At 48.9% G+C, this 21939-nt stretch overlaps 1 protein-coding gene across 1 annotated transcript; it reads left to right on the top strand.

The window, feature by feature from the left end:
- Window positions 1-7730: 7730 nt before the first annotated feature.
- Window positions 7731-20211, top strand: RBP3 (retinol binding protein 3). The gene is made up of 4 exons (XM_056850537.1): window positions 7731-10772; window positions 14658-14848; window positions 15808-15950; window positions 19886-20211. Exons 1-4 carry the CDS (start codon window positions 7731-7733, stop codon window positions 20209-20211), a joined length of 3702 nt encoding a protein of 1233 aa, XP_056706515.1.
- The last annotated feature ends 1728 nt before the right edge of the window (window positions 20212-21939 follow it).

Below are 21939 nucleotides of genomic sequence, written 5' to 3'. Positions count from 1 at the left end.
TTGGAGACTGTGGGAGAGGTCCAGCCACCACCTGAAGGTTTTCTAATCAAATTAAATTTTATATGGTTATAAAAAAGCAAAACAAGCACTGATGGCTAACTAATCATCTTATTGAATCATGAAATTTACAAAGCACAATAAGGCAACAATCTTTGCACATGCAAAGATGACTAACATCCCAAATGATTACAGTCGCTCAAAGTTCTTAATTTCCAACAAAAGTACTGAAGCAAGGTCAGCCAGTTGTGTGCTTCGAGGGCAGGGATGTCTACCCGAGCGAAATCTTCTTAGGGAGGGACTAAATGAGGGCGCCAATATTCAGAAGATTGTCAATCCCCGAGATGGGAGCCATCCTGCTGAAGTGTTTGTGAAGCTATATACTGCGCAATAAGATGTTTATCAATTGCATTAAGAATTCCCGATAGACAAAGGTTCTGCGAAATGGGCTCAGCACTGGGCTCCCATCTCGGGGATTGACAATCTTCTGAATATTGGTGCCCTCATTTAGTCTCTGCCTAAGAAGATTTCGCTCGGGTAGACATCCCTGCCCCCGAAGCACACAATTGGCTGACCTTGCTTCAGTACTTTTGTTGGAAATTAAGAACTTTGAGCGATTGTAATCATTTGGGACGTTAGTCATCTTTGCATGTGCAAAGATTGTTGCCTTATTGTGCTTTGTAAATTTCATGATTCAATAAGATTATTAGTTAGCCATCAGTGCTTGTTTTGCTTTGTTATATCCACCTGAAGGTTGGCAACCCTACATGGAGGGGAGCTGCCTGGTCTTAAGACCAGCCTTGTGAAGAGAAATTAGAATCACAGAACCATCGATTGGAAGCCCCTAGAGGCCATCTAGTCCAACCCCCTGCTCAATGCAGGATCAGCCTAGAGCATCCCTGACAAGTGCTTGTCCAGCCTCTGCTTAAAGACTGCCAATGAAGGGGAGCTCACCACCTCCGTAGGAAGCTGATTCCACTGTCGAACAACTCTTACTGTAAGAAATTGTTTCCTAATATCCAGCTGGTACCTTTCCGCCAGCAATTTAAGCCCATTATTGCTAGTCCTTTCCTCTGCTTGCAACAGGAAGAGCTCCCTGCCCTCCTCTAAGTGACGGCCCTTCAAATACCTAAAGAGAGCAATCATGTCCCCATTCTAAGTCCTCCTTATGCAATTGCTCCCTGAAAACCAACAATCCATTTCCTTCCTTCTTTTTAGAAATTGGAGTCCGTTCCTCCCCAAAGAAAAATTCAAACCCGGAGCTTGGAGCAGCAGTGCGGTCGACCACTTGGTGGTGCTCCTCAATCAGAAACTCCTTGGCAGTGGAGCCACATCACAGGGTTGCCAACTGTGGGTTGGGAAATTCCTGGAGATTTGGTGGTGGGCCCTGAGGAAGGTAGGGTTTAGGGAGAGGAGAGGCCTGAGTGGGGTACCACGCCGTAGAATCCACCTTCCAAAGCTGCCACAGTCTCCAGGGGATCTCTGTTGTCTGGAGATCAGTTGTAATGATGGGAGATCCCTGGGTCCCACCTGGAAGCTGCCAACATTAATCACATGCCCACCTGAATTTTGCTTGGGGAAGATGGGCTGTTTCCCTCGAAGGCACCCCTCTGATGACTTTGGGTCTTTGTTTGGATTATGCATGCTGTTTCTTGCCGTCGGAGGTTGCCTCGCTCTCCCCTTGCCTTTCCCCGCATTTTGCCCGCATTTTCAAATTCGAGATAAAACAGGTCCCAGAAAACGTGGGGAAAATGTGGGGAAACTTAGGGGGAGAGTGAGGCAACCTCCGACGATCCGAAACGGCATTCATAATCACAACAAAGACCTAAGTCGTCGGAGGAGTGACCCTGAGGGAAACAGCCATGCATAAAAGACACGAGAAAGACTATGAACACGCACACGCTAGGGTTGTCAGGTCCCTCTTTGCCAATTGCCAAAGCAGCCATTTTCTCCAGGTGAACTGATCTCTATCAGCTGGAGATCAGTTATAATAGCAGGAGATCTCCAGCTACTACCTGGAGGTTGGCAACCCTAACACTCACACTCTCTCTCTCTCACACACACACACACACACATTCTATACCCGGCCATCGAGTTTAATTTATTTTAGCTTAAAGCACGGCCAGCCAACACCATATGTTGTGTGGCAGCAGTACAAGTAAATCCTAATTGCTTGCTAATTATGAAGATTAAAGTCACCTCAGATTTAGCTTGGTTCTGATGAGGCAGAAGAAGGTGTTCAGATCTGATGCAAACACTTGCGCTCAGTGGCACAAATGTTAATGGAAGCGCCGCTCTCTTGCAAATCGCAAATGGGCTGTGTTGGAAATCTCCAAACTCTCAGACGCAAATAGAACGCAGGGAGCAGATCTGCGGTGCCGCCCTGAACGGAGTCACACATTCCTAAGGTCCATTGGTGTCAAGGGGCTTAGAAGGGTGCAACTCTGCTTAGGACGGCGGCGGCGCACCAATATTTGCAAAAGGAGAAGAGACTGCTCCCTTTCCCTCCCTTTCCCTACACTTCTGGTACTGTTTGGCTGCCTCAGGGTTGCCAGCCTCCAGGTGGGGCCTGGAGATCTCCCAGAATTTATAACTGATCTCTAGATGAAAGAATTCAGTTCCTTTGGAGACAAGGTTGCCTACCTCCAGACGCCTTACTTTTGTCGTCCTAAGAAATAGGAAAGGTATATTCCTTCAAACTTTGAATGAATTTTGCACGGAACGATTAAAAGGCTTGAGAAAGTCTATACGAAATGGAACTTTACCGGATCTCCATTGCTATTCTACTTCTTGTTCCCGCTGCTAGATGATGAGACTGTTATGTACTTTACAGACAACGAATTGAATTGAGCTGAGCGTTTTGCCGGCATATTCTTACAACTTGTATTTGTTTTGAAACCTTGTCCTATTGTTATATATTTGTTGCGTTAGAAGTGACTTTGTTTATAATATTTTGAATACATTACTCTAACTGCAAGCTTTGCATTGTGATTTTCCTGATTTGGATATTTCTATTAAGTGCCATATTTTGAATTCCATACTCCTGTAAGCACTTGTAAGCCGTTTTTTTGAATACAACCTCCAGGTACTAGCTGGAGATCTCCCACTATTAACTGATCTCCAGACAATACAGATCAGTTCCCCTGGAGAAAACGGCCGCTTTGGCAGTTGGACTCTATGGCATTGAAGTCCCTCCCCTCCCCAAACCCTGCACTCCTCAAGCTCCGCCCCAAAAACCTCCCGCTGGTGGCGAAGAGGGACCTGGTAACCCTATTCGGAGAAAAAGGTTGCTTTGGAGGGTGGACTGTATGGCATTGTTCCCCATTGAGGCCCCTCCCCCCCAAACCCCAAGTTTTCCCAGTTTGCACCCCCAAAATCTCCAGGAATTTCCCAATCCAGATTTCCCAACCCTAGATTTGTCCACACTTCCAGCCCCTCAGCTTGTTCCTTTTTCCTTGACTATGTTTTTCCGAGTTTTGAATAAACAGGAAGGAGGCAAAGTGGGGGTTGAATTTGGATTTGGCCACTTCAAGCTTCCGGGTGGCATATTTCACACAGAGTTGTTCGCATCGATTTGCTCGCATCGAAATGCCTATTATTAGTCGAGTTGCCAGGTCCCTCTTCACAACCGGCGGAAGGTTTTTTGGGGGGAGCCTGAGAACGGTGGGGTTTGGGGAGGGGAGGGACATCGATGCCATAGAGTCCAATTGCCAACGCGGCCATTTTCTGCAGGTGAACTGATCTCTATCGGCTGGAGATCAGTTGAATTAGCAGGAGATCTCCAGCTAGTATTGGTAGGTTGGCAACCCTAATTATTAGGGGACATTTCATAAATAAGACCGTGGCCATTATATCCTTGCTTATATTAAGTTCAGTTAACACATACCTTTACGAGTGCTCTTAGCATTATGCTACAGCCGCAAGATTAACCCACTGGTGACAAGTTAGCTGACAAGTTATGTAAATAGGCGACCCAGTGAAGAGTTTCAGAAAAATTGGAATTTATATAGCGCATATACTTCCTAAAAATGAAATGAAAAAGTTTAGATACAAGGTTATATCAAATATATTAAATAAAAAGTGTATATTGAAATCCAGTTATTATTATTAATTAATTAATAAGAGATTATAAACGAGATAGTAAACTTAGGTGTTAGTATATGGTAGAAAATCATGTCAATGATGGATCTTATATCAAGTAGTATATAACTAATGTGACTAAGCTAGTAAAGTCAAATATAGGGAAGATTATAATGTGTGAACAAGATTGGTTATGCCCACCCAGAGAAAGCTGTTGTAGATTTCAAGTCTGTAGTGTTTATGTATTGTGTGCTTGCACACATGCTGAATAATGCCCTTTCAATCCACTTTCAATGCACTTTGCAGATGGACTTTACAGTGCGAAACGGCAAAATCCACTTGCAAACGATTGTTAAAGTGCATTGAAAGTGGATTGAAAGTGGATTATTCAGGATGTGTGAAAGCACCCAATTGTATTGTAGTTTTTTTGGTATTTTATGTTTAATTATGACATTTGAAAATAAAAACACTTTTAAAACAAGATTAACCCACTGGTGTTTTCTCTGCCACAGTTCTGCTCCTAGTGATTTGTTACAGCCATTGAGATTTGCAGTAAAATCTGATCCGCTGTTCAGGTGGCAACACCAGATTATGTGGAAAGCAGTAAACTATAGGGCCGTGTTGGCGAACCTATGGCACGCGTGCCCGAGTTGGCATGTCGAGCCCTCTCTGTGGGCACGTGAGGAGCCGTCGCATCTGCCTTGGAGTGGCTCGCTGCGGTTGCGTGAGAGGGACGGGCGCACGGCAGCAACGTCCGCCCCCTCCTGAGCCTCCCGTCCTGCACTTCCAGGGCTCCAAAAGGCCTTCCCGGTCTGCGTCTGGGCCCCTCCCTCTCTCTCAGCTGAGATGCGGCCGCAGCTCAGCTGTTTGTCGGCTCCCTCTCGCCTCTCCAGCTCTGCCCCGCCTGTCTCCACCTCGGACCGGCGAGGCTGTGGCCGAGCGCCTTGCCGCGGCATGGTTCCCGGCATCGGCGTCTCTTGGGCTCTGCCGCCCCTGTGCCGTGTTGCCGTGGCGTCTGGCTCCTTTCTTCCTGGCCGTGATGCCGGGTCCTCCTGGGCTGCTGTGGTCGGCGGGGCATTCAGCTTCGTCCCTTTGGCCGGTGACTGCCAGGGTTCCTGCCCTTCACACTGCTAGCCCCTCAGTTGTGTAGGAGGGTCTGGCCAGGGCTGCCAACTTCCAGGTGAGGCCTGGAGATGTCCTAAGGCTAAAGGGGACTTCTGCACAGAGAGGGGGGGGAGAGATAAAACACACTTTGCTGCTGCTGTTGTTTACCATGAGCACAAACTCAGTAGAGCATTTTGATGCTTACTATCCTGTATCTGGTCTCTCACAAACAAGTCTGCACCCCAGGTTCTCAGTAACTTAACAACTTCTTTATTCAGTCATTTTACATTCCTTCCCGAGAGAGATGAAGACTCTTATCACCCCCCTTGGTATACTAAGAAATGAGTCTTGGGGGATTACCGCACTTGTATTCCCAGCAATGTATTAAGAGTTTGAAAATGTTATAAAAAATACTGTTCGCACTTTCTATGTATTCCCACCGATGTATTAAGAGTTTGAAAACATTATTAAAAAATACTGTTCGCACTTTGTTTGGCCCCTTTAGCTGTGAAGACGTCTTCCAACCATTTATAAGCCATGGTATCCAAAAACCCTTTTAAAGCGATGTTTTTAACAACATTTTCAAACTCTTAATACATCACTGGGAATACAAAGTGCGGTAACTCCCTCAGTGAGAATGGTGCAAAGGGTTCAGCTCTCTATGGCCTGTGTGTGTGCTATATGAGAGGACAAGACAGACATGGCACTCATTGTACTGAGATTGTCAGGGGGAACCTTGTATTGGCTGCTGTCCATAGGAACCAACCTGGGCTCCTGCTAATGGGAAAATGAGACCTTGTATGGATGATCGAGGTCTGCACGCCTCCTATGTATGGGAAATGTGTGCAACACCTCCACTTCATCTTATTCCAAGAAGGGAATATCCATTTCTTTAGTGTTAACTAATAATTTGAGGGCAGCAGGAAAAGAGGAAGACCCAACAAGAGATGGATTGACTCAATAAAGGAAGCCACAGCCTTCAATTCGCAGGATCTGAGCAAGGCTGTCAAAGATAGGACATTTTGGAGGACTTTCATTCATAGGGTCGCCATGAGTCAGAAGTGACTTGACGGCACTTAACACACACAATAATGTCCGGTGGCTGAGCAGAGGATGAGTCCTGGAGAGATTTGTAGCCTGCTTGGATGAAATTAGGCTGAATAAAAAAGGGCAGGAATATCCACAGCTCACTGATATGACCTGGCTTACCAACCTCATGTTTTTTACAGATTTTACACAACACTTCAATGTACTGAACAAACAACTATAAGGTGTAGGGAAAACAGCAGAAAGGATGTTTTGTGATATCAAAACATTTGAGAGAAAACTGCAGGTTTTTGAAAGAGACCTTGAAAGTGGGCACTTGAAATATTTTCCAAATCTAAAAATGCATTTAGAAAATTCTACAACATTTGCAGACAATCCTACAAGCCATCAGGAAATCTACAAGGAATTTTATAGCATTGTAGCAGCTGCAAAGGTGAATTTTAGTAACAGATTTTTACAGTTACGTAAGATGAAGACAACCCTGTGTTTTCTTACTTTTCCAGATAAAGCCAAATTTGAAGAACTTGATCCTTCCTGCCTACACTGGTTAGATTTAGAAAATCTGGAAATGGAGCTAATAGAATTTCAAGAAAACTCCGTCTGGAAAAATAAATTCTATGACCTTCATGAAACACTTGAGAAGACAGAAGGGATGACAAAGGATAGCACAGTTAGTTCTGAAAATGAAATCCTTAAAGTGTGGAATTCTCTGCCAAATAATTTTAAGTCAATGAAAGCACTTGGGATTGCTTTCCTTACTTTGTTTGGATCATCTTATGCTTGTGAGCAGCTGTTTTCAGCTTTGAATTAAATCAAATCTGCCACCAGAAACAGACTAACAGATTACCTGAGTGCTGCATGTGTTGCTCTCAAACTTACAAAGTATGAGCCAAGAGTAGACAAATTATCAGCATGCACACAACAGCAAAAATCACATTAATTGTTCAAAAGCATGCCAAATGCTAACTTTTACCTTTCAATAAAAAGTTGTTTGTATCATTGAAAGCTCTGTTATTGTGTTTGTCTTTTAAGGCAAAAGATGTTAATGTATGAGTTGTTTTTTCTAAACTAAAACCTCAGTATACAGGTTAAATTGCCATGTTGTCACTTTGCGATAAATAAGTGGGTTTTGGGTTGCAGTTTGGGCACTCGGTCTCTAAAAAGTTTGCCATCACTGCTATAGGGCAAAGTCCCCACGAGCATAGCCAAATGTCCCATAAAGAGAGTCTTCTATTCTTTTGCTGAGGTTCAGGGATGTTTCATAAGAGTGTTGTAGCAACACAGCCAATGCCCTTGAGACTAATTAGATTACAGGGTTACAGCCAGATTTAAAGGTTAGCGTTGGATTAAAGTGATATTCTGTGCTCTCCGACTGAATTCAGCACTGATTTGCAGACAGAAACAGCGGGTCAGTAGGGAGCTAAGCTCGTCTCAGTCTGCAAGGAGGTTGGATTTTCTTTCACGGCGCGTTTCTCGCCTTGCATTCTCCTGGCTGAACAAAAATGGTGGGGACACAATGTCATCTGCTCCTGATAGCCCTGGTGTTTTCTGGCCTCCGTACCGAGGATGTCTTCCAGCCCACGCTGGTGCTAGACATGGCCAAGCTTCTGCTGGATAATTATTGCTTCCCTGAAAACCTGGTAGGGATGCAAGAAGCTATCGAACAAGCCATTAAAAATGGTGAGATCTTGGACATCTCTGATCCCAATCTTCTGGCATCTGTTCTGACCGCCGGCGTGCAAGGGGCCCTGAACGACCAGCGTTTGGTGATCTCCTACGAGCCTTGGACTCCGATCACCCCCAAGCAAGAAATGGAAGCTTCCCCAACATCAGAGCAGCTCCTAGAACTTATCCAACATGTTGTGAAGTTTGAGGTATTGGACGGCAACGTGGGATACCTGAGGATCGACTCCATCATTGGCCAAGAAATTATACAGCAGATAGGCGCCGTCCTCATCGAAAAGGTATGGAAGACCCTGATGGAGACGTCGGCTTTGGTGCTAGATTTGCGTTATACCACCGGCGGAAAGGTCTCGGGCATCCCCTTCATTATCTCCTACTTACACCACAACGGCCAAGCGTTGCATGTGGATACGGTCTACAACCGGCCCTCCAACCACACCACTGAAATCTGGACCTTGCCCAAAGTTCTGGGCCCGAGGTACGGCAAGGACAAGGATGTCATTGTGCTGATCAGCCAATACACCACCGGGGTAGCCGAAGCCGTGGCCTACATCCTGAAGTACATGCATCGGGCCATACTTGTGGGAGAGACGTCGGCGGGGGGCTCCTTGGACATTCAGAAGTTTCCAATTGGTGCTTCCCAGTTCTACATGACAATTCCTGTGTCCTGTTCGGTGAGCCCCTTGAGTGGCAGCGGGCAAACCTGGGAAGGCAGTGGGGTGGTGCCGAGTGTCACAACTTCAGCCGAGAGAGCACTGGAGGAAGCCCTGGCTATCCTGGAGCTGCGCAAGGCTATCCCTACCGCCATCAACCAGCTGACGAGCATCCTGAAGAACAACTACTCCATGGTTGATCGGGTGCCTTTGTTATTGCAGCACCTCGCCAGTTTTGACCACTCCTCCATCCTGTCCATTTCTGACCTGGCTTCCAAGCTGAACACTGAACTGCAGGCTGTGTCTGAAGACCCACGCCTCTCGCTGCGGGTCACCACCCCAGGGGAGGTTGTCTCAGGACCAGTGGAGCAGCACGTCGCCACGGCTACCGACCTGCCTGACGATGAGCAGTTTCTGCAAGCTTTGGTCAACACAGCATTCAAAGTGTCGGTGCTACCAGGCAACGTAGGTTACATGCGCTTTGACGAGTTTGCCGATGCTTCTGTGCTCAGCAAGATAGGGTCTTACATTGTGCGTCAAGTCTGGGAACCACTGCAATCGACGGACAACTTGATTGTGGACTTGCGCTACAACCCAGGGGGCCCGTCCTCGAGTGCCGTGCCAATTTTGCTTTCCTACTTCCAAGACCCCTCTGTTGGCCCTGTGCACCTCTTCACAACCTACAATAGGTGCACAAACCACACCCAGGACTACAACAGCCAGCTCAAAATTTTAGGCAAGCCCTACGGAGCACGGCGTGGCGTCTACCTGCTCACCAGCCACCACACGGCCACAGCAGCTGAAGAATTTGCCTACCTTATGCAGTCCCTCAGCCGTGCCACTCTGGTGGGCGAGATCACCGCAGGCAGCCTGTCGCACACACGCACCTTCTGTCTGATGCAACAGGCAGGCTGTGGCCTCCTTGTCAATGTCCCTGTCATCTCCATCATTGACAACCACGGTGAGTGCTGGCTCGGTGGTGGGGTGGTACCGGATGCCATTGTGCTTGCCGACGAGGCTCTTGAGAAAGCCCAGGAGGTGTTGGAGTTCCACAAGAGCATGGGGGCTCTCGTTGAGGGTGTTGGGGAGTTGCTGGAGGCTCACTATGCCATTCCAGAAATGGCCAGACGGGTCAGTGGAGCACTTAGTTCCAAGTTGGCCCAAGGTGGGTATCACATGGCGGTGGACTTTGAGACGCTGGCTTCTCAGCTGACCAGTGACCTTCAGGAGACCTCTGGGGACCACCAGCTGCACATCTTCCACAGCCACGTAGAGCCTTCCCCAGAGGAGCAACCCCCCAACAAGACCCCCACCCCCGAGGAGCTAAGCTACATCATCGAGGCTCTCTTCAAAGTGGACGTCCTGCTGGGCAACGTGGGATACCTGCGCTTCAACATGACGGTGGAGGCGGAGACGGTGAAGGCCATCGGGTCACAACTCCTGCACATGGTTTGGGAGAAGCTCGTGGAGACCTCCGCCATGATCGTCGACATGCGCTACAATACAGGGAGCTACTCTAGAGCTGTGCCCACATTCTGTTCCTACTTCTTCGATGCCGAGCCCCAGCAGCATCTGTACACCATCTTTGACCGTAGCACCTCTCAGAGCACAGAAGTGTGGACTTTGCCCAAGGTGTCCGGCAAGCGCTACGGCTCGACAAAGGACGTATTCATCCTCATCAGCCACATGAGTGGCTCGGCTGCTGAGACTTTCACCCGCTCGATGAAGGACCTGCATCGGGCCACCGTCATTGGGGAACCCACCGTGGGCGGTTCCCTCTCAGCGGGCATCTACCGTCTGGGCGGCAGCCCCCTATATGCTTCCATCCCTAGCCAGGTGGTGCTCAGCCCACTCACTGGCAAAGTGTGGAGCTTGTCCGGGCTGGAGCCACATGTCACCACCCAAGCGACAGAAGCCCTGGCTTCTGCTCAGAACATCATTGCCTTGCGCGCCAAGGTGCCCTACTTGCTGCAGACTGTGAGCAAGCTGATTGCGGACAACTATGCCTCGGCTGAGCTTGGAGCGGAGGTGGCTGCTAAGTTGGCCGAGCTGGCCCGCAAAGACACTTACAGGAGGATCAATAGCGAGGCGGAGCTCGCTGAAGTTATGGCAGGTGACTTGCAGGCTCTTTCTGGAGATGTGCACCTGAAGACAGCCCACATCCCTGAGCATTTGAGGGCGCGAATCCCTGGGAGTATACCCATCCAGGTGAGTCCCAATTAGAACAACTTTGCTTGTTTATGCATGGGAGTTTTACCTGAGTTTTGTTGTTGGCTGGACCCACACTTTCTTGTTGGGAATCTCTGCACCAGCAGTCTCCAAGCTCGAATCAAGTCCCCACCCCTTTAAATGTTGCTTTGTAATTGGCTTACTTTGTAGAGTTTACTTTGAGAAAAAATCTCCCCCCCCCAAAAAAAAACCCCAATTGCTGCATTAAAAAAGCATTTTAAGAACAAAAAAAAATGGAGCAATCTGAAAGGGTGTGTGTGTAGAAATCCAAGCCTCGGATTTAAAAAGCCTTTCTTCTGCTCAGAAAGAGCTCTGAGGAAGCAGGAAGCATTTGAATCCCTGCTGCTTTATATGCTGCTTTGTAATTGGCTGCATGCTTTCTGTGACAGAAACCAAGCTTGGACGTCCCATGCTTTTCCTTATGCAAGGGGATTTCAAGCAGGCTGAGCTTAGGGGAGAGGGAAGAATCAGGTTAATAGAGGAACGGGAAGGTCAGGATTTGTGAGGGGCTGGCAGCGAGATCATCCCTAATGGACGAAAAACTCATGTGTAACTCCAAGAAACAAGCGAGACAGACCGAGGGCGAATGGGAGTGAAAGTACCCATGATTAAACGACGTTTGTAGCAACTGCTGGGAAATCGGTCAGCAAGAACTCTGCCTGGTCCCTCCTCAGTTGAGAGACTGTTTGATGCAAAAATCAGAGCAGGATGCAGGTGTGACAGAAGTCTGAGGCCTTTTATGCATGGCTGTTTCCCTTGTGGTCACCCCTCCAACAACGTAGGATCTTTGTGTTGATTATGCATGCTGTTTCTGACTGTCTGAGGTCGCTTCGCTCTCCCCGTGGGTTTCCACACGTTTTGCCCGCGTTTTCAAATTTGAGATAAAACAAGTCCCTTCTGAGATCTGATGAGCTCAGGCTAGCTTGGGCCAGCCTATCTTTTTGTTTCCTACTCATGTGAATTAAAGGCCTGCTTGGGGGATGTAGCCTTCAACTAGGGTTGCCAATAAGATTGCCAACCTCCAGGTACTAGCTGGAGATCTCCTGCTATTACAACTGAAGTCCCTCCTCTCCCCAAACCCCACCCTCCTCAGGCTCCCCCCCCCCGAAAAAAATCTCCTGCTGGTGGCGAAAAGGGACCTGGCAACCATAGTTGCCAACCTCCAGGTGGTGACTGGAGATCGCCCACTATTACAACTGATCTTCAGGTGACAGAGATCAGTTCCCCTGGAGAAAATTGTCGCTTTGGAAATTGGACTGTATGGCACTGAAGTCCCTCCCCTCTCCTAACCCCACCCTCCTCAGGCTCCACCCCCAAAATCTCCAGGGATTTCCCAAATCGGAGCCGGCAACCCTAGAGAACAAGGAGGGAAGCACTGGCAACCCATCTAGAGTTGCTTCTGCATATTGGGTTGCCATCTCCAGGTTGGGAAAATACCTAGAGATTTTGAGGGTGGAGCCTGAGGAGGGTGGAGTTTGGGGAGGGACTTCAATGCCATAGAGTCTAGTTGCCAAAGAGGCTCTTTTCTCCAGGGGAACTGATCTCTGTTGCCTTACGGTTGCCAGTTCCGGGTTGGGAAATATCTAGAGATTTTGGGGGCAGAGCCTTAGGAGGGTGGGGTTTGGGGAGGGACTTCAATGCCATAGAGTCCAGTTGCCAAAGAGGCTCTTTTCTCCAGGGGAACTGATCTCTGTTGCCTTACGGTTGCCAGTTCCGGGTTGGGAAATATCTAGAGATTTTGGGGGCAGAGCCTTAGGAGGGTGGGGTTTGGGGAGGGACTTCAATGCCATAGAGTCCAGTTGCCAAAGAGGCTCTTTTCTCCAGGGGAACTAATTTCTATTGGCTGGAGATCAGTTGTAATAGCAGGAGATCCTCAGCCACCACCTTGAGGCTGGCAACCCTAAGAACTGGCCAAGCCAGAGCTGGCAACTTTTAGGTTTGCCAGTTACCAGGTAATGGTGGGCAATTGCCGCCAATTAAGGGGGCTTCCTGATGCCCCTCAGCTGGCCAGCGGGTGGAACCAGGCCAGCTGAAGGGGGGGGGGTTAACTTCACTTCTGGAAGTGACGGGGATGCTCTAACACATTCCTCCAAATTTTATGGAAACCATAGAGTTTTCAGAGGAATGTGCTAAAGCGTCCCACACAATGCCGGAGCTTCCAGAATAAACCTGGAAGTGGCATCATCGCGCAGCACGCACGGGACACCAGCCCCCACCCCACCCCCATGAAACTCCTGCTGGCTGTGAGGGGGACCTGGCAATCCTACACAAAGGAGAAATCCCTCCTGCTTTCCCAGACAGCTTCACTCCCCCCCCCCGCCCCCATCCCTGCCTCTTCCAGTCAGGAGCAGCAACTCAGGGAAATAACTCAACGTCTGCAACATTTGGGCATGGGAAAACCACTGGGGAGGGGGGCAGGAGCCCGGGTACCCCCCACGGCAGCATTCTGCACCCATACAGGCTCTCTTTGATTTTTTAATAGACATTCCCCTAGGGTTGCCAGCTCTGGGTTGGGAAACACCTGGAGATTTTTGGGGTGGAGCCTAGGGTTGCCAACCTCCAGGAATTAGCTGGAGATCTCCTGCTATTACAACTGATCTCCATCCAATAGAGATCAGTTCCCCTGGAGAAAATGGCCAGTTTGGCCACTGGACTCTATGGCATTGAAGTCCCTCCCCTCCCCAAACCCTGCCCTCTTCTGGCTCCGCCTAGGGTTGCCAGGTCCCTCTTCTCAAACGGAGGGAGATTTTTGGGGCGGAGCCTGAAGAGGGCGGGGTTTGGGGAGGGGAGGGACTTCAATGCCATAGAGTTCAATTGCCAAAGCAGCCGTTTTTCTCCAGGTGATCTGATCTCTATCGGCTGGATATCAGTTGAATTAGCAGGAGATCTCCTGCTACTACCTGGCAGTTGGCAACCCTAGCTCCACCCCAAAAACCTCCCGTTGGTTGCAAAGAGGGACCTGGCAACCCCAGGGGAGGCTGAGGAGGGCGGGGTTGGGAAAGGGGAGGGACGTCAATGCCATGGACTCCAATGGCCAAAGTGGACATTTTCTCCAGGGGAACTGATCTTTGTTGCCTGGAGAACAGTTGTAATAGTTGGAGATCTCCAGTTACTACCTGGAGGTTGGCAACTCTACATTTCCCACAACTACTCTTTTAAAAACAACAACAGCATATCTACCGTAGTTTGGCCTTCACTGTTGCTGTTTTCTCATGGATTTTTGCCTTTTTTTTTCAAAGCAACAGTTTCAGTTTCTTTAATTAAAAGTGCCCTTAACTGCTCAATAGATGAAATAGTTGGGATAAAGAATAACAAAACATTTTGGATTGTGTTTAAGCTCTCTGGCCAGGGTTGCAAACTCCAAATTTGAAAACATCTGGAGATTCGAGGGTGAAGCCTGGGAAGAATGGGGTTTGGGGAGGGGAAAGACCCAAGCAGGGGATAATATCATAGCGCCTCCCCCACCTCAAAAGCAGCCATTTTCTCCTGGGGAACTGATCTCTGTCATCTGGAAATCAGTTTGAATTCCAAGAGATCTCCAGCCCCCACCTGGAGGTTGGCAACCCCGTCTCTCACACAGGAACCTTTTTCTTTCGTTGATCCTAGGGTTGCCAGCTCCAGGTTGGGAAATACCTGGAGGTTTTTGGGCGAGGCCTAAGGAGGGTGGGGTGTGGGGAGGGGAGGGACCTCAATGCCATAGAGTCCAATGGCCAAAGAGGCCATTTTCTCCGGGGGAACTGATCTATATCAGCTGGAGATCAGTTGTAATAGCGGGAGATCTCCAGCTAGTAACTGGATGTTGGCAACCATAGTTGATCCCCGTGTTACCCTTGAAAGATCATGACCATGTTCATCCCATTTCAGATTCCTTCCCCGGAAAATTTTGAAGACTTCGTTAAGTTTTCTTTCCACACCAAAGTGTTTGAAAACAACATTGGCTACCTGAGGTTTGATATGTTTGGAGACTGTGAACTTTTATCCCAAGTCTCTGACCTGTTAGTGGAACACGTCTGGAAGAAGATTATCCACACGGATGCCCTGATCCTTGACATGAGGTAAGTAGAAAAGGACAAACGAAGCATGAATAGGGTTGCCAGTTCCAGGTTGGGAAATACCTGGAGATTTTGGGGGCGGAGCCTGAGGAGGGCAGGGTTTGGGGAGGGGAGGGACTTCAGTGGGCTATAACGCCATAGAGTCTACCTTCCAAAGCGGACATTTTCTCCAGGGGAACTGGAGATCAGTTGTAATCCCAGGAGATCTCCAGTTACTACCTGGAGGTTGGCAACAGTAGACATGAAGCAGCATCAGATGTTCAAAATATTTGATATATTTAAAACTGCATTCCATTTAGCTGCCTAGTGTACAGTTCTGGAAGCCCCGACATTTCATGCTCATGTTTCTTTAGGCCTTTGTAAGTTTTATTTGCGAAAACATGAGCAAGTGTGGGGTTTTTAAAACGAAATACAGATTACCCAAAAAAGACTAGCTGGCCAAATGTTTGGAAGATTGGTAATTTGCAGCAGACATGGAAACTTGGGCTAATATTTTCCTTTTTAACCAGAAGTAGCCTGATGTTTTTACCACTCATGGGAGGAGTCACAGCTCTGTGGTCAAGGGAAGTCCGAGCGTGGAGACAAATGAGGTCAAATCCCAGGGCGCTGGCCCAGCTCTATGCAGATCTTTGGGAGATGCTGCCTGTTACATTATGGAGCAGGGCAGAGTTATCACAAGGATTAAGTTTCCATTGGTCTGCAGTAGAACAGCTGGATTCAAGTCCAGTCACAACTTAGAGACCAAAGAGGCCATTTTCTCCCGAGGGACTGATCTCTGTTGGCTGGAGATCAATTGTAATAGCGGGAGATCTCCAGCTAGTACCTGGAGGTTGGCAACCCTAGTTCCAAGGCATTTGCTCTCAGCTAGGGACCATTTCTTCCACATTTTGGAATGTCTGTCTGTTTTCACCCCCTGCGTGTAACGCAAACTTGATCTGGATTTCCCCTTTTTATCTATGTAGATACAACGTAGGGGGCCCTACTTCTTCCATAGCAACTCTGTGCTCCTATTTCTTCGACGAAGGACGCCTGATTCTTCTGGACAAAGTGTACCACAGACCAAACAATACGACTACTGACATTTGGACCCATTCACAGCTTAAAGGTGACCATAATTACACTGTATATTTCTGTATCCAGGACAGACAACTGCCTGTAGTGCACCCACTCCTCGAATGATAAAGCCAGTCTCCTGGAAGCATGAGCCTCAGACAGGGAGCTCTAGAAAAATAATGAACAGATGGAGGGTACGAACTTAAAAAGGGTTCCATTGGATTGGAGCGCTGGTACATCTAGCCTAGCATCCTGTATCCCACACTGGCTGACAGCATACCCACAGAGGACCAATGCGCTGGGCATGTAGGCCAAAGCCACCCCAAGCAGTTGCTTCCCAGCAGCTGGTATTCAAAGGTTTACTGCTCCAGAAGATGGAGGTTCCATGGATAATGGCTATTAATGAGTTTCCACTCCTCCATGAATGTATCCAACTCCCTTTTGAAGCCATCTAATGTAGCACCAATCTTGTGGCTGTGAGTACCGTGTGTTCATTATGTGCAGTGAGAAGGAATGTTTTTTTGTCCCTCAGAGAGCCATCATGGTGTCGTGGTTAAGAGCGGCACACTCTAATCTGGTGAACCGGGTTCGATTCCCCACTCCTCCACATGAGCCGCAGACTCTAATCTGGTGAACTGGGTTTGATTCCCCACTCCTCCGCATGAGCAGCGGACTCTAATCTGGAGAACCGAGTTCGATTCCGCACTCCTCCACATGAGCAGCAGACTCTAATCTGGAGAACTGAGTTTATTTATTTATTTATTTCAACTTATACCCCGTCCTTCCTAGACAAAGGCTGGGCTCAGAGCCTCACACAACATTCCAACATACAATTAAAACAGCATAAATCATCTAAAACATGATTAAAACAGCCCCATAAAATCCCAACTACTATACAATATCCAATTAACATAAAAACCAAATGGCACCCCCGCCCCACATTGTAACGTAGAGCTACAGCGGGGCAAACAGGTGGATAGGCCCCCTCCATAGATGATAAGAGGGGGGAATCAGCAGTGGAGGATTGGAGGGCTGGGGAGGCCAGCGCTTATGGAAGGAGGAACCATAGCTGGCCTCAACCACAATCCCGGCAGAATGGCTCAGTCTTGCTGGCCCGGCGGAACTCTCCAAGGTCCTGCAGGGCCCTGATCTCACTGGAGAGGCTAGTTCACCAGGCAGGGGCCAGGGCAGAGAAGGCCCTGGCCGAGGCCAGCTGGACACTCTTCAGGCTGGGGATCATCAGAAGGTTGGTATTTGATGAACAAAGAGTTCTCTGGGGAGCATACCAGGAGAGGATGTCCTGCAGATACGAAGGTTTGATTCCCCACTCCTCCGCATGAAGCCAGCTGGATGACCTTGGGCCAGTCACAGTTCTCTCCGAACTCTCTCAGCCCCACCTACCTCACAAGGTGTCTGCTGTGGGTAGGGGAAGGGAAGGGGATTATAAACCGCTCTGAGACTCCTTAAAGGTAGCGAAAAGCGGGGTATAAAACCAAATCTTCTTCTTCTTCTGAATCTCCTTCTGCTCAGCTTCATTGGGTGCTAATGATGAGTTCCACCACTGGGAGAGTGAGAGAGAAAAACAGTTCTTTCTCACACCATGTGTCAGCTGCCCCATTTTTTATTATTTTATTATATGTATTTTGTAGTCCACTTTTCTTACTGGGAATCATGGCACCTTACACAGAGTATCTCGATACAATCAACAGGATGGGGCAACCAATAAAATCATGCAGTCGCATTTGTATAGTAGAATTGGAATAAACCAGAAACCCGAAAACAGAACTGAAGCAAGGCCTAAATATTAATATGATTGGGTTAGACAATGCAGAAATTAGGGAGTAGCATCTTGCTTAGAGCAACAGGCAGCATGAGTTATACACAGTAGTATAGACCACAGGCCCTGACCCTTAACCCAAGTATATTTCTGAACCATTTTGTTACCTGTAGAAAAAAAGCTCTCTTTGAGTAATTCAGCTTTGAATAGCTTGCAGAAAGCCAGGCGGGTGGGATCCTTCTTAGAGTTGCCAGGTTCCTCTTCGCCACTGGTGGGAGGTTTTTGGGGTAGAGCCTGAGGAGGGTGAGGTTTGGGCGGGGAGGGACTTCAATGACATAGAGTCTAATTTCCAAAGCAGCCATTTTCTCCAGGGGAACTGATCTCTATTGGCTGGAGATCAGTTGTAATAGTGGGACATCTCCAGCTAGTACCTGGAGGTTGGCAACCCTACTTCCTGGCCTCCTCGGGCTGGGCATTCCCCAAGGTGGGGGGCACAACAGGGAGGGCACATGTCTGGGTAGTTGTTGATTTCACCCATTTTCAGGGTGGCCGCCGGTTCAGAAGAATGAAGCTGTCATGGAGAAGCAGATGAGGAGAGGCAGGTCTTTTATGCATGGCTGTTTCCCTCACGGTCACCCCTCTGATAACTTTGGGTCTTTGTGTTGAGTATGCATGCTGTTTCCAACCACCAGAGGTCACCTCGCCCTCCCCCTGCGTTTCCCTGCATTTCCCCCGCATTTTCAGAGACCTGTTTTATTTCAAATTTGAAAACGTGGACACAATGCGGGGAAAGGCATGGGGAGTGCGAGGCGAGCTCTGACGGTCAGAAATGGCATGCATAATCACAACAAAGACCCCACGTCAACGGAGGGGTGACAGTGAGTGAAACAGCCATGCATAAAAGACCAATATGTTTGCAAGGTTCCTGCTGGTAACGTCTGAGAATGCTGAGAATCAGTTAGCCCTGACACAGTTAAATGCTTCCAGGTGAATTAGCTCTTGAGGACAATGGCTTTTGTTATTCCAAAGGTCCCCTCTCAGCACCAGACTTAATTTATTTTTATTTATTTATTTTGTGATTTATAACCCGCCCTCCCCGGCCGAAGGTGGCTGTAGCATGTGCACCAATGACCAGAGAGCTGTCTTGAAATTCAGCTGCTGAGGTGCACGTTCCTCCTCAGACATAGCAGCAACCTGTAGTCTTTCTCAAGGCTATTGTTGCCAACTTTGGGTTGTGAAATTCCTGAAAATTTGGGGAAGGCGGAGTCTGGGGAGGGAAGGGACCTCCGTAGGGTATAACGCCATAGTGTCCCCCCCTCCAAAGCTGCCATTTTCTCCCAGGGAACAGTTCTCTGTTGTCTGGACAGCAGGTGGAATCTCCAGGTCCCACCTGGAGGTTGGCCACTCAGAATACCAGAACGCAGGGCCATCAACTGAAGCTGGAGGGTGAGAGATACAAAACAGATAAAAGGAAGTATTTCTTCACACTGAGCATAGTTACACTGTGGAACTCCCTGCCCCAGGATGTGGTGATGGCTGCCAACTTGGAAGGCTTGAAGAGGGGAGTGGACACGTTCATGGAAGAGAGGGCTGTCCATGGCTACTAGTCAAAATGGATATTAGTCATGATGCATACCTATTCTCTTCAGTACCAGAGGAGCATGCCTGTTATTTTTGGTGCCATGGAACACAGGCAGGATGGTGCTGCTGCAGTCGTCTTGTTTGTGGGCTTCCTAGAGGCACCTGGTGGGCCACTGTGTGAACAGACTGCTGGACTGGATGGGCCTGGGTCTGATCCAGCAGGGCTTTTCTTATGTTCTTATGAATACTATTCATGACGCACTCCTATTCTCTCCAGCATCAGAGGAGCATGCCTGTTATCTTAGGTGCCATGGAACACAGGCAGGATGCTGCTGCAATCGTCTTGCTTGTGGGCTTCCTGGAGGCATCTGGAGGGCCACTGTATGAACAGACTGCTGGACTTGATGGGCCTCTGTCTGATCCAGCAGGGCTTTTCTGATGCTACCTGCTACACATGGCTGTCATTTCAAAGGACGCAATTGACTTTGAATTTTGACAAGTAGCAAGCGCATGATGCGACGTGTATACGAGGTCTGGCTCTATTTCTTCCATAGCACCCCTCCTAATAACTCCCCCGGGGTGAGAAGAAGTGTCCTGCTGATGTGGTGCCCCCTCCCTCTCTCTTGCAGGCATGAGATACGGTTCCCAGAAGGGCCTGGTCATCCTCACGAGCACGGTGACGTCAGGGGCTGCAGAGGAATTTGTGTCCATCATGAAGAGGCTGAACAGAGCCTTGGTCATCGGGCAAAGGACCCATGGGGGCTGCCACCCGCCAGAGACATACCAGGTGGACAGCACCGACCTTTACATCACCATCCCGACATCCAGATCTACCCTTTCTGGGGCCAGCACCTGGGAGGGTGTGGGTGTCAGTCCGCACATGGCTGTCCCCGCGGAGGTGGCCCTCGTCCGAGCCAAAGAGATGCTCAACGCACACCTTCACCCTTCCAGCTAGACTTTTAGAGGGATGCCCGGAAAGGCGCCAGCGTGGCAGCAAAAGCCGGAAAGGAGAATTAGCGAATAACGGTACCCAACGACTCACTGGCTTCCTCTGGGAGGCGAACTTCTGTCTTCCTGACACGGAGCTGCGTCAGTAAAGTAGGCCCATCTCTTCCCTCAACACCTGAATTCTGAGTTGCGAGCTTGTTGTGTGTTGCACAAAGAGAACTACAGGGTGGGGTGGGGGGTACCGGTTGAGTGCTTGAATAAAGAAGGACGACTGCAGTTTCAAGGTAGTATTCCATACTTGTCTTATTTCTGTAGACACAGGAAAGAATGAAGATGCAGGAACTGGCCCCAGTGGAAATGCAACCTCGAAGCCCAGTTCTCCCCTCTTCATCCCCAGTTCCGTAAACTATCTAGAATCCTAGAATCACAGAGTTGGAAGGGGCCATAGAGGCCATCTAGTCCAACCCCCTGCTCAATGCAGGATCAGCCTAGAGCATCCCTGACAAGTGCTTGTCCAGCCTCTGCTTGAAGACTGCCAGTGAGGGGGAGCTCACCACCTCCCTAGGAAGCCCATTCCACTGCTGAACTACTCTGTAAAAAAAAAAAAAAAATTCTTCCTAATGTCCAGCTGGTACCTTTCCGTCTGTAATTTAAACTCATTATTGCGAGTCCTATCCTCTGCTGCCAACAGGAACAGCTCCCTGCTCTCCTCTAAACGACAGCCCTTCAAATACTTAAAGAGAGCAATCATGTCCCCCCTCAACCTCCTCTTCTCCAGACTGAACATGCCCTAGTCCCTCCGCCTTTCCTCGTCGCTTTCCTCTGCACCCGCTCTGTTCTGTCCACATCCAGAACTGCACACAGGACTCCAGGTGCAGCCTGACCAATGTGCTGTACAGCGGGACTATGACCTCTTGCGATTTGGATGTTACGCCTCCGTTGATGCACCCAGAAGTGTACCCCCCATTGAAGTATTCATGACCCCAGCCTTTTGGAGCCTGTGGGCACCTTGGGAATTCTGCCACAGGGTGGTGGGCACAGACACAAAACGGCTGCCGCAGCTTACCTTCAGTCACACAGTGAAGATCCTTGTGCTGTGGTGGCGGCAGCTGCCAAACCAATGTCTTTAAAAATATGTGCAGCCAATTGACGTTCCAATAGCCGATCAGAAGCCTTGCCGGCGGGCAAAAGACCCACCTGGCCCCACACACTTTCCCAAAACACTTGCCGGGCAACAGGAAAGTTGTTGGCAGGCACCATGTCACTTGCGGGGATCATGTTGTGAAACCCTGCTTGAAACCATGAAGACTGCCGAGGTAGGGTTGCCAACCTCCAGGTGGTGGCTGGAGATCTCCTGCTATTACAACTGATCTCCAGCCAATACAGATCAGTTCACCTAGAGAAAATGGACACTTTGGCAATTGGACTCTATGGCATTGAAGTCCCCCCTCTCCCCAAACCCTGCCCTCCTCAGGCTCCGTCCCAGAAATCTCCAGGTATTTCCCAACCTGGAGCTGGCAACCCTATGCAGAGAGGAGGGCAGAATTAATTTTGGAAGACCCAAGCCCAGTGGGTGGATGCCCTCCAGGGCTACTTCTCTCCCCTCCCCAGGCCTCCCTGAGTGGGAACAAGTAGCACCAGGTAGGGTTGCCAACCTCCAGGTGATGGCTGGAGATTCCCTGCTATTGCATATAATCTCCAGGCAACCGTGATCAGTGTCCCCTGGAGAAAATGG

Source organism: Euleptes europaea, chromosome 5, assembly GCF_029931775.1.
Source record: "Euleptes europaea isolate rEulEur1 chromosome 5, rEulEur1.hap1, whole genome shotgun sequence".
Lineage (NCBI taxonomy): Eukaryota > Metazoa > Chordata > Lepidosauria > Squamata > Sphaerodactylidae > Euleptes > Euleptes europaea.
This window is presented reverse-complemented; position numbering and strand designations above follow the sequence as displayed.

Excerpts from the sequence above, each read along its gene's own strand:
- RBP3 (XM_056850537.1), top strand. The coding sequence starts at position 7,731 with ATGGTGGGGACACAATGTCATCTGCTCCTGATAGCCCTGGTGTTTTCT. Across the intron at positions 10,773-14,657 it reads CTGGGAGTATACCCATCCAG|ATTCCTTCCCCGGAAAATTT; the intron begins GTGAGTCCCAAT and ends ATCCCATTTCAG. Across the intron at positions 15,951-19,885 it reads GACCCATTCACAGCTTAAAG|GCATGAGATACGGTTCCCAG; the intron begins GTGACCATAATT and ends TCTCTCTTGCAG.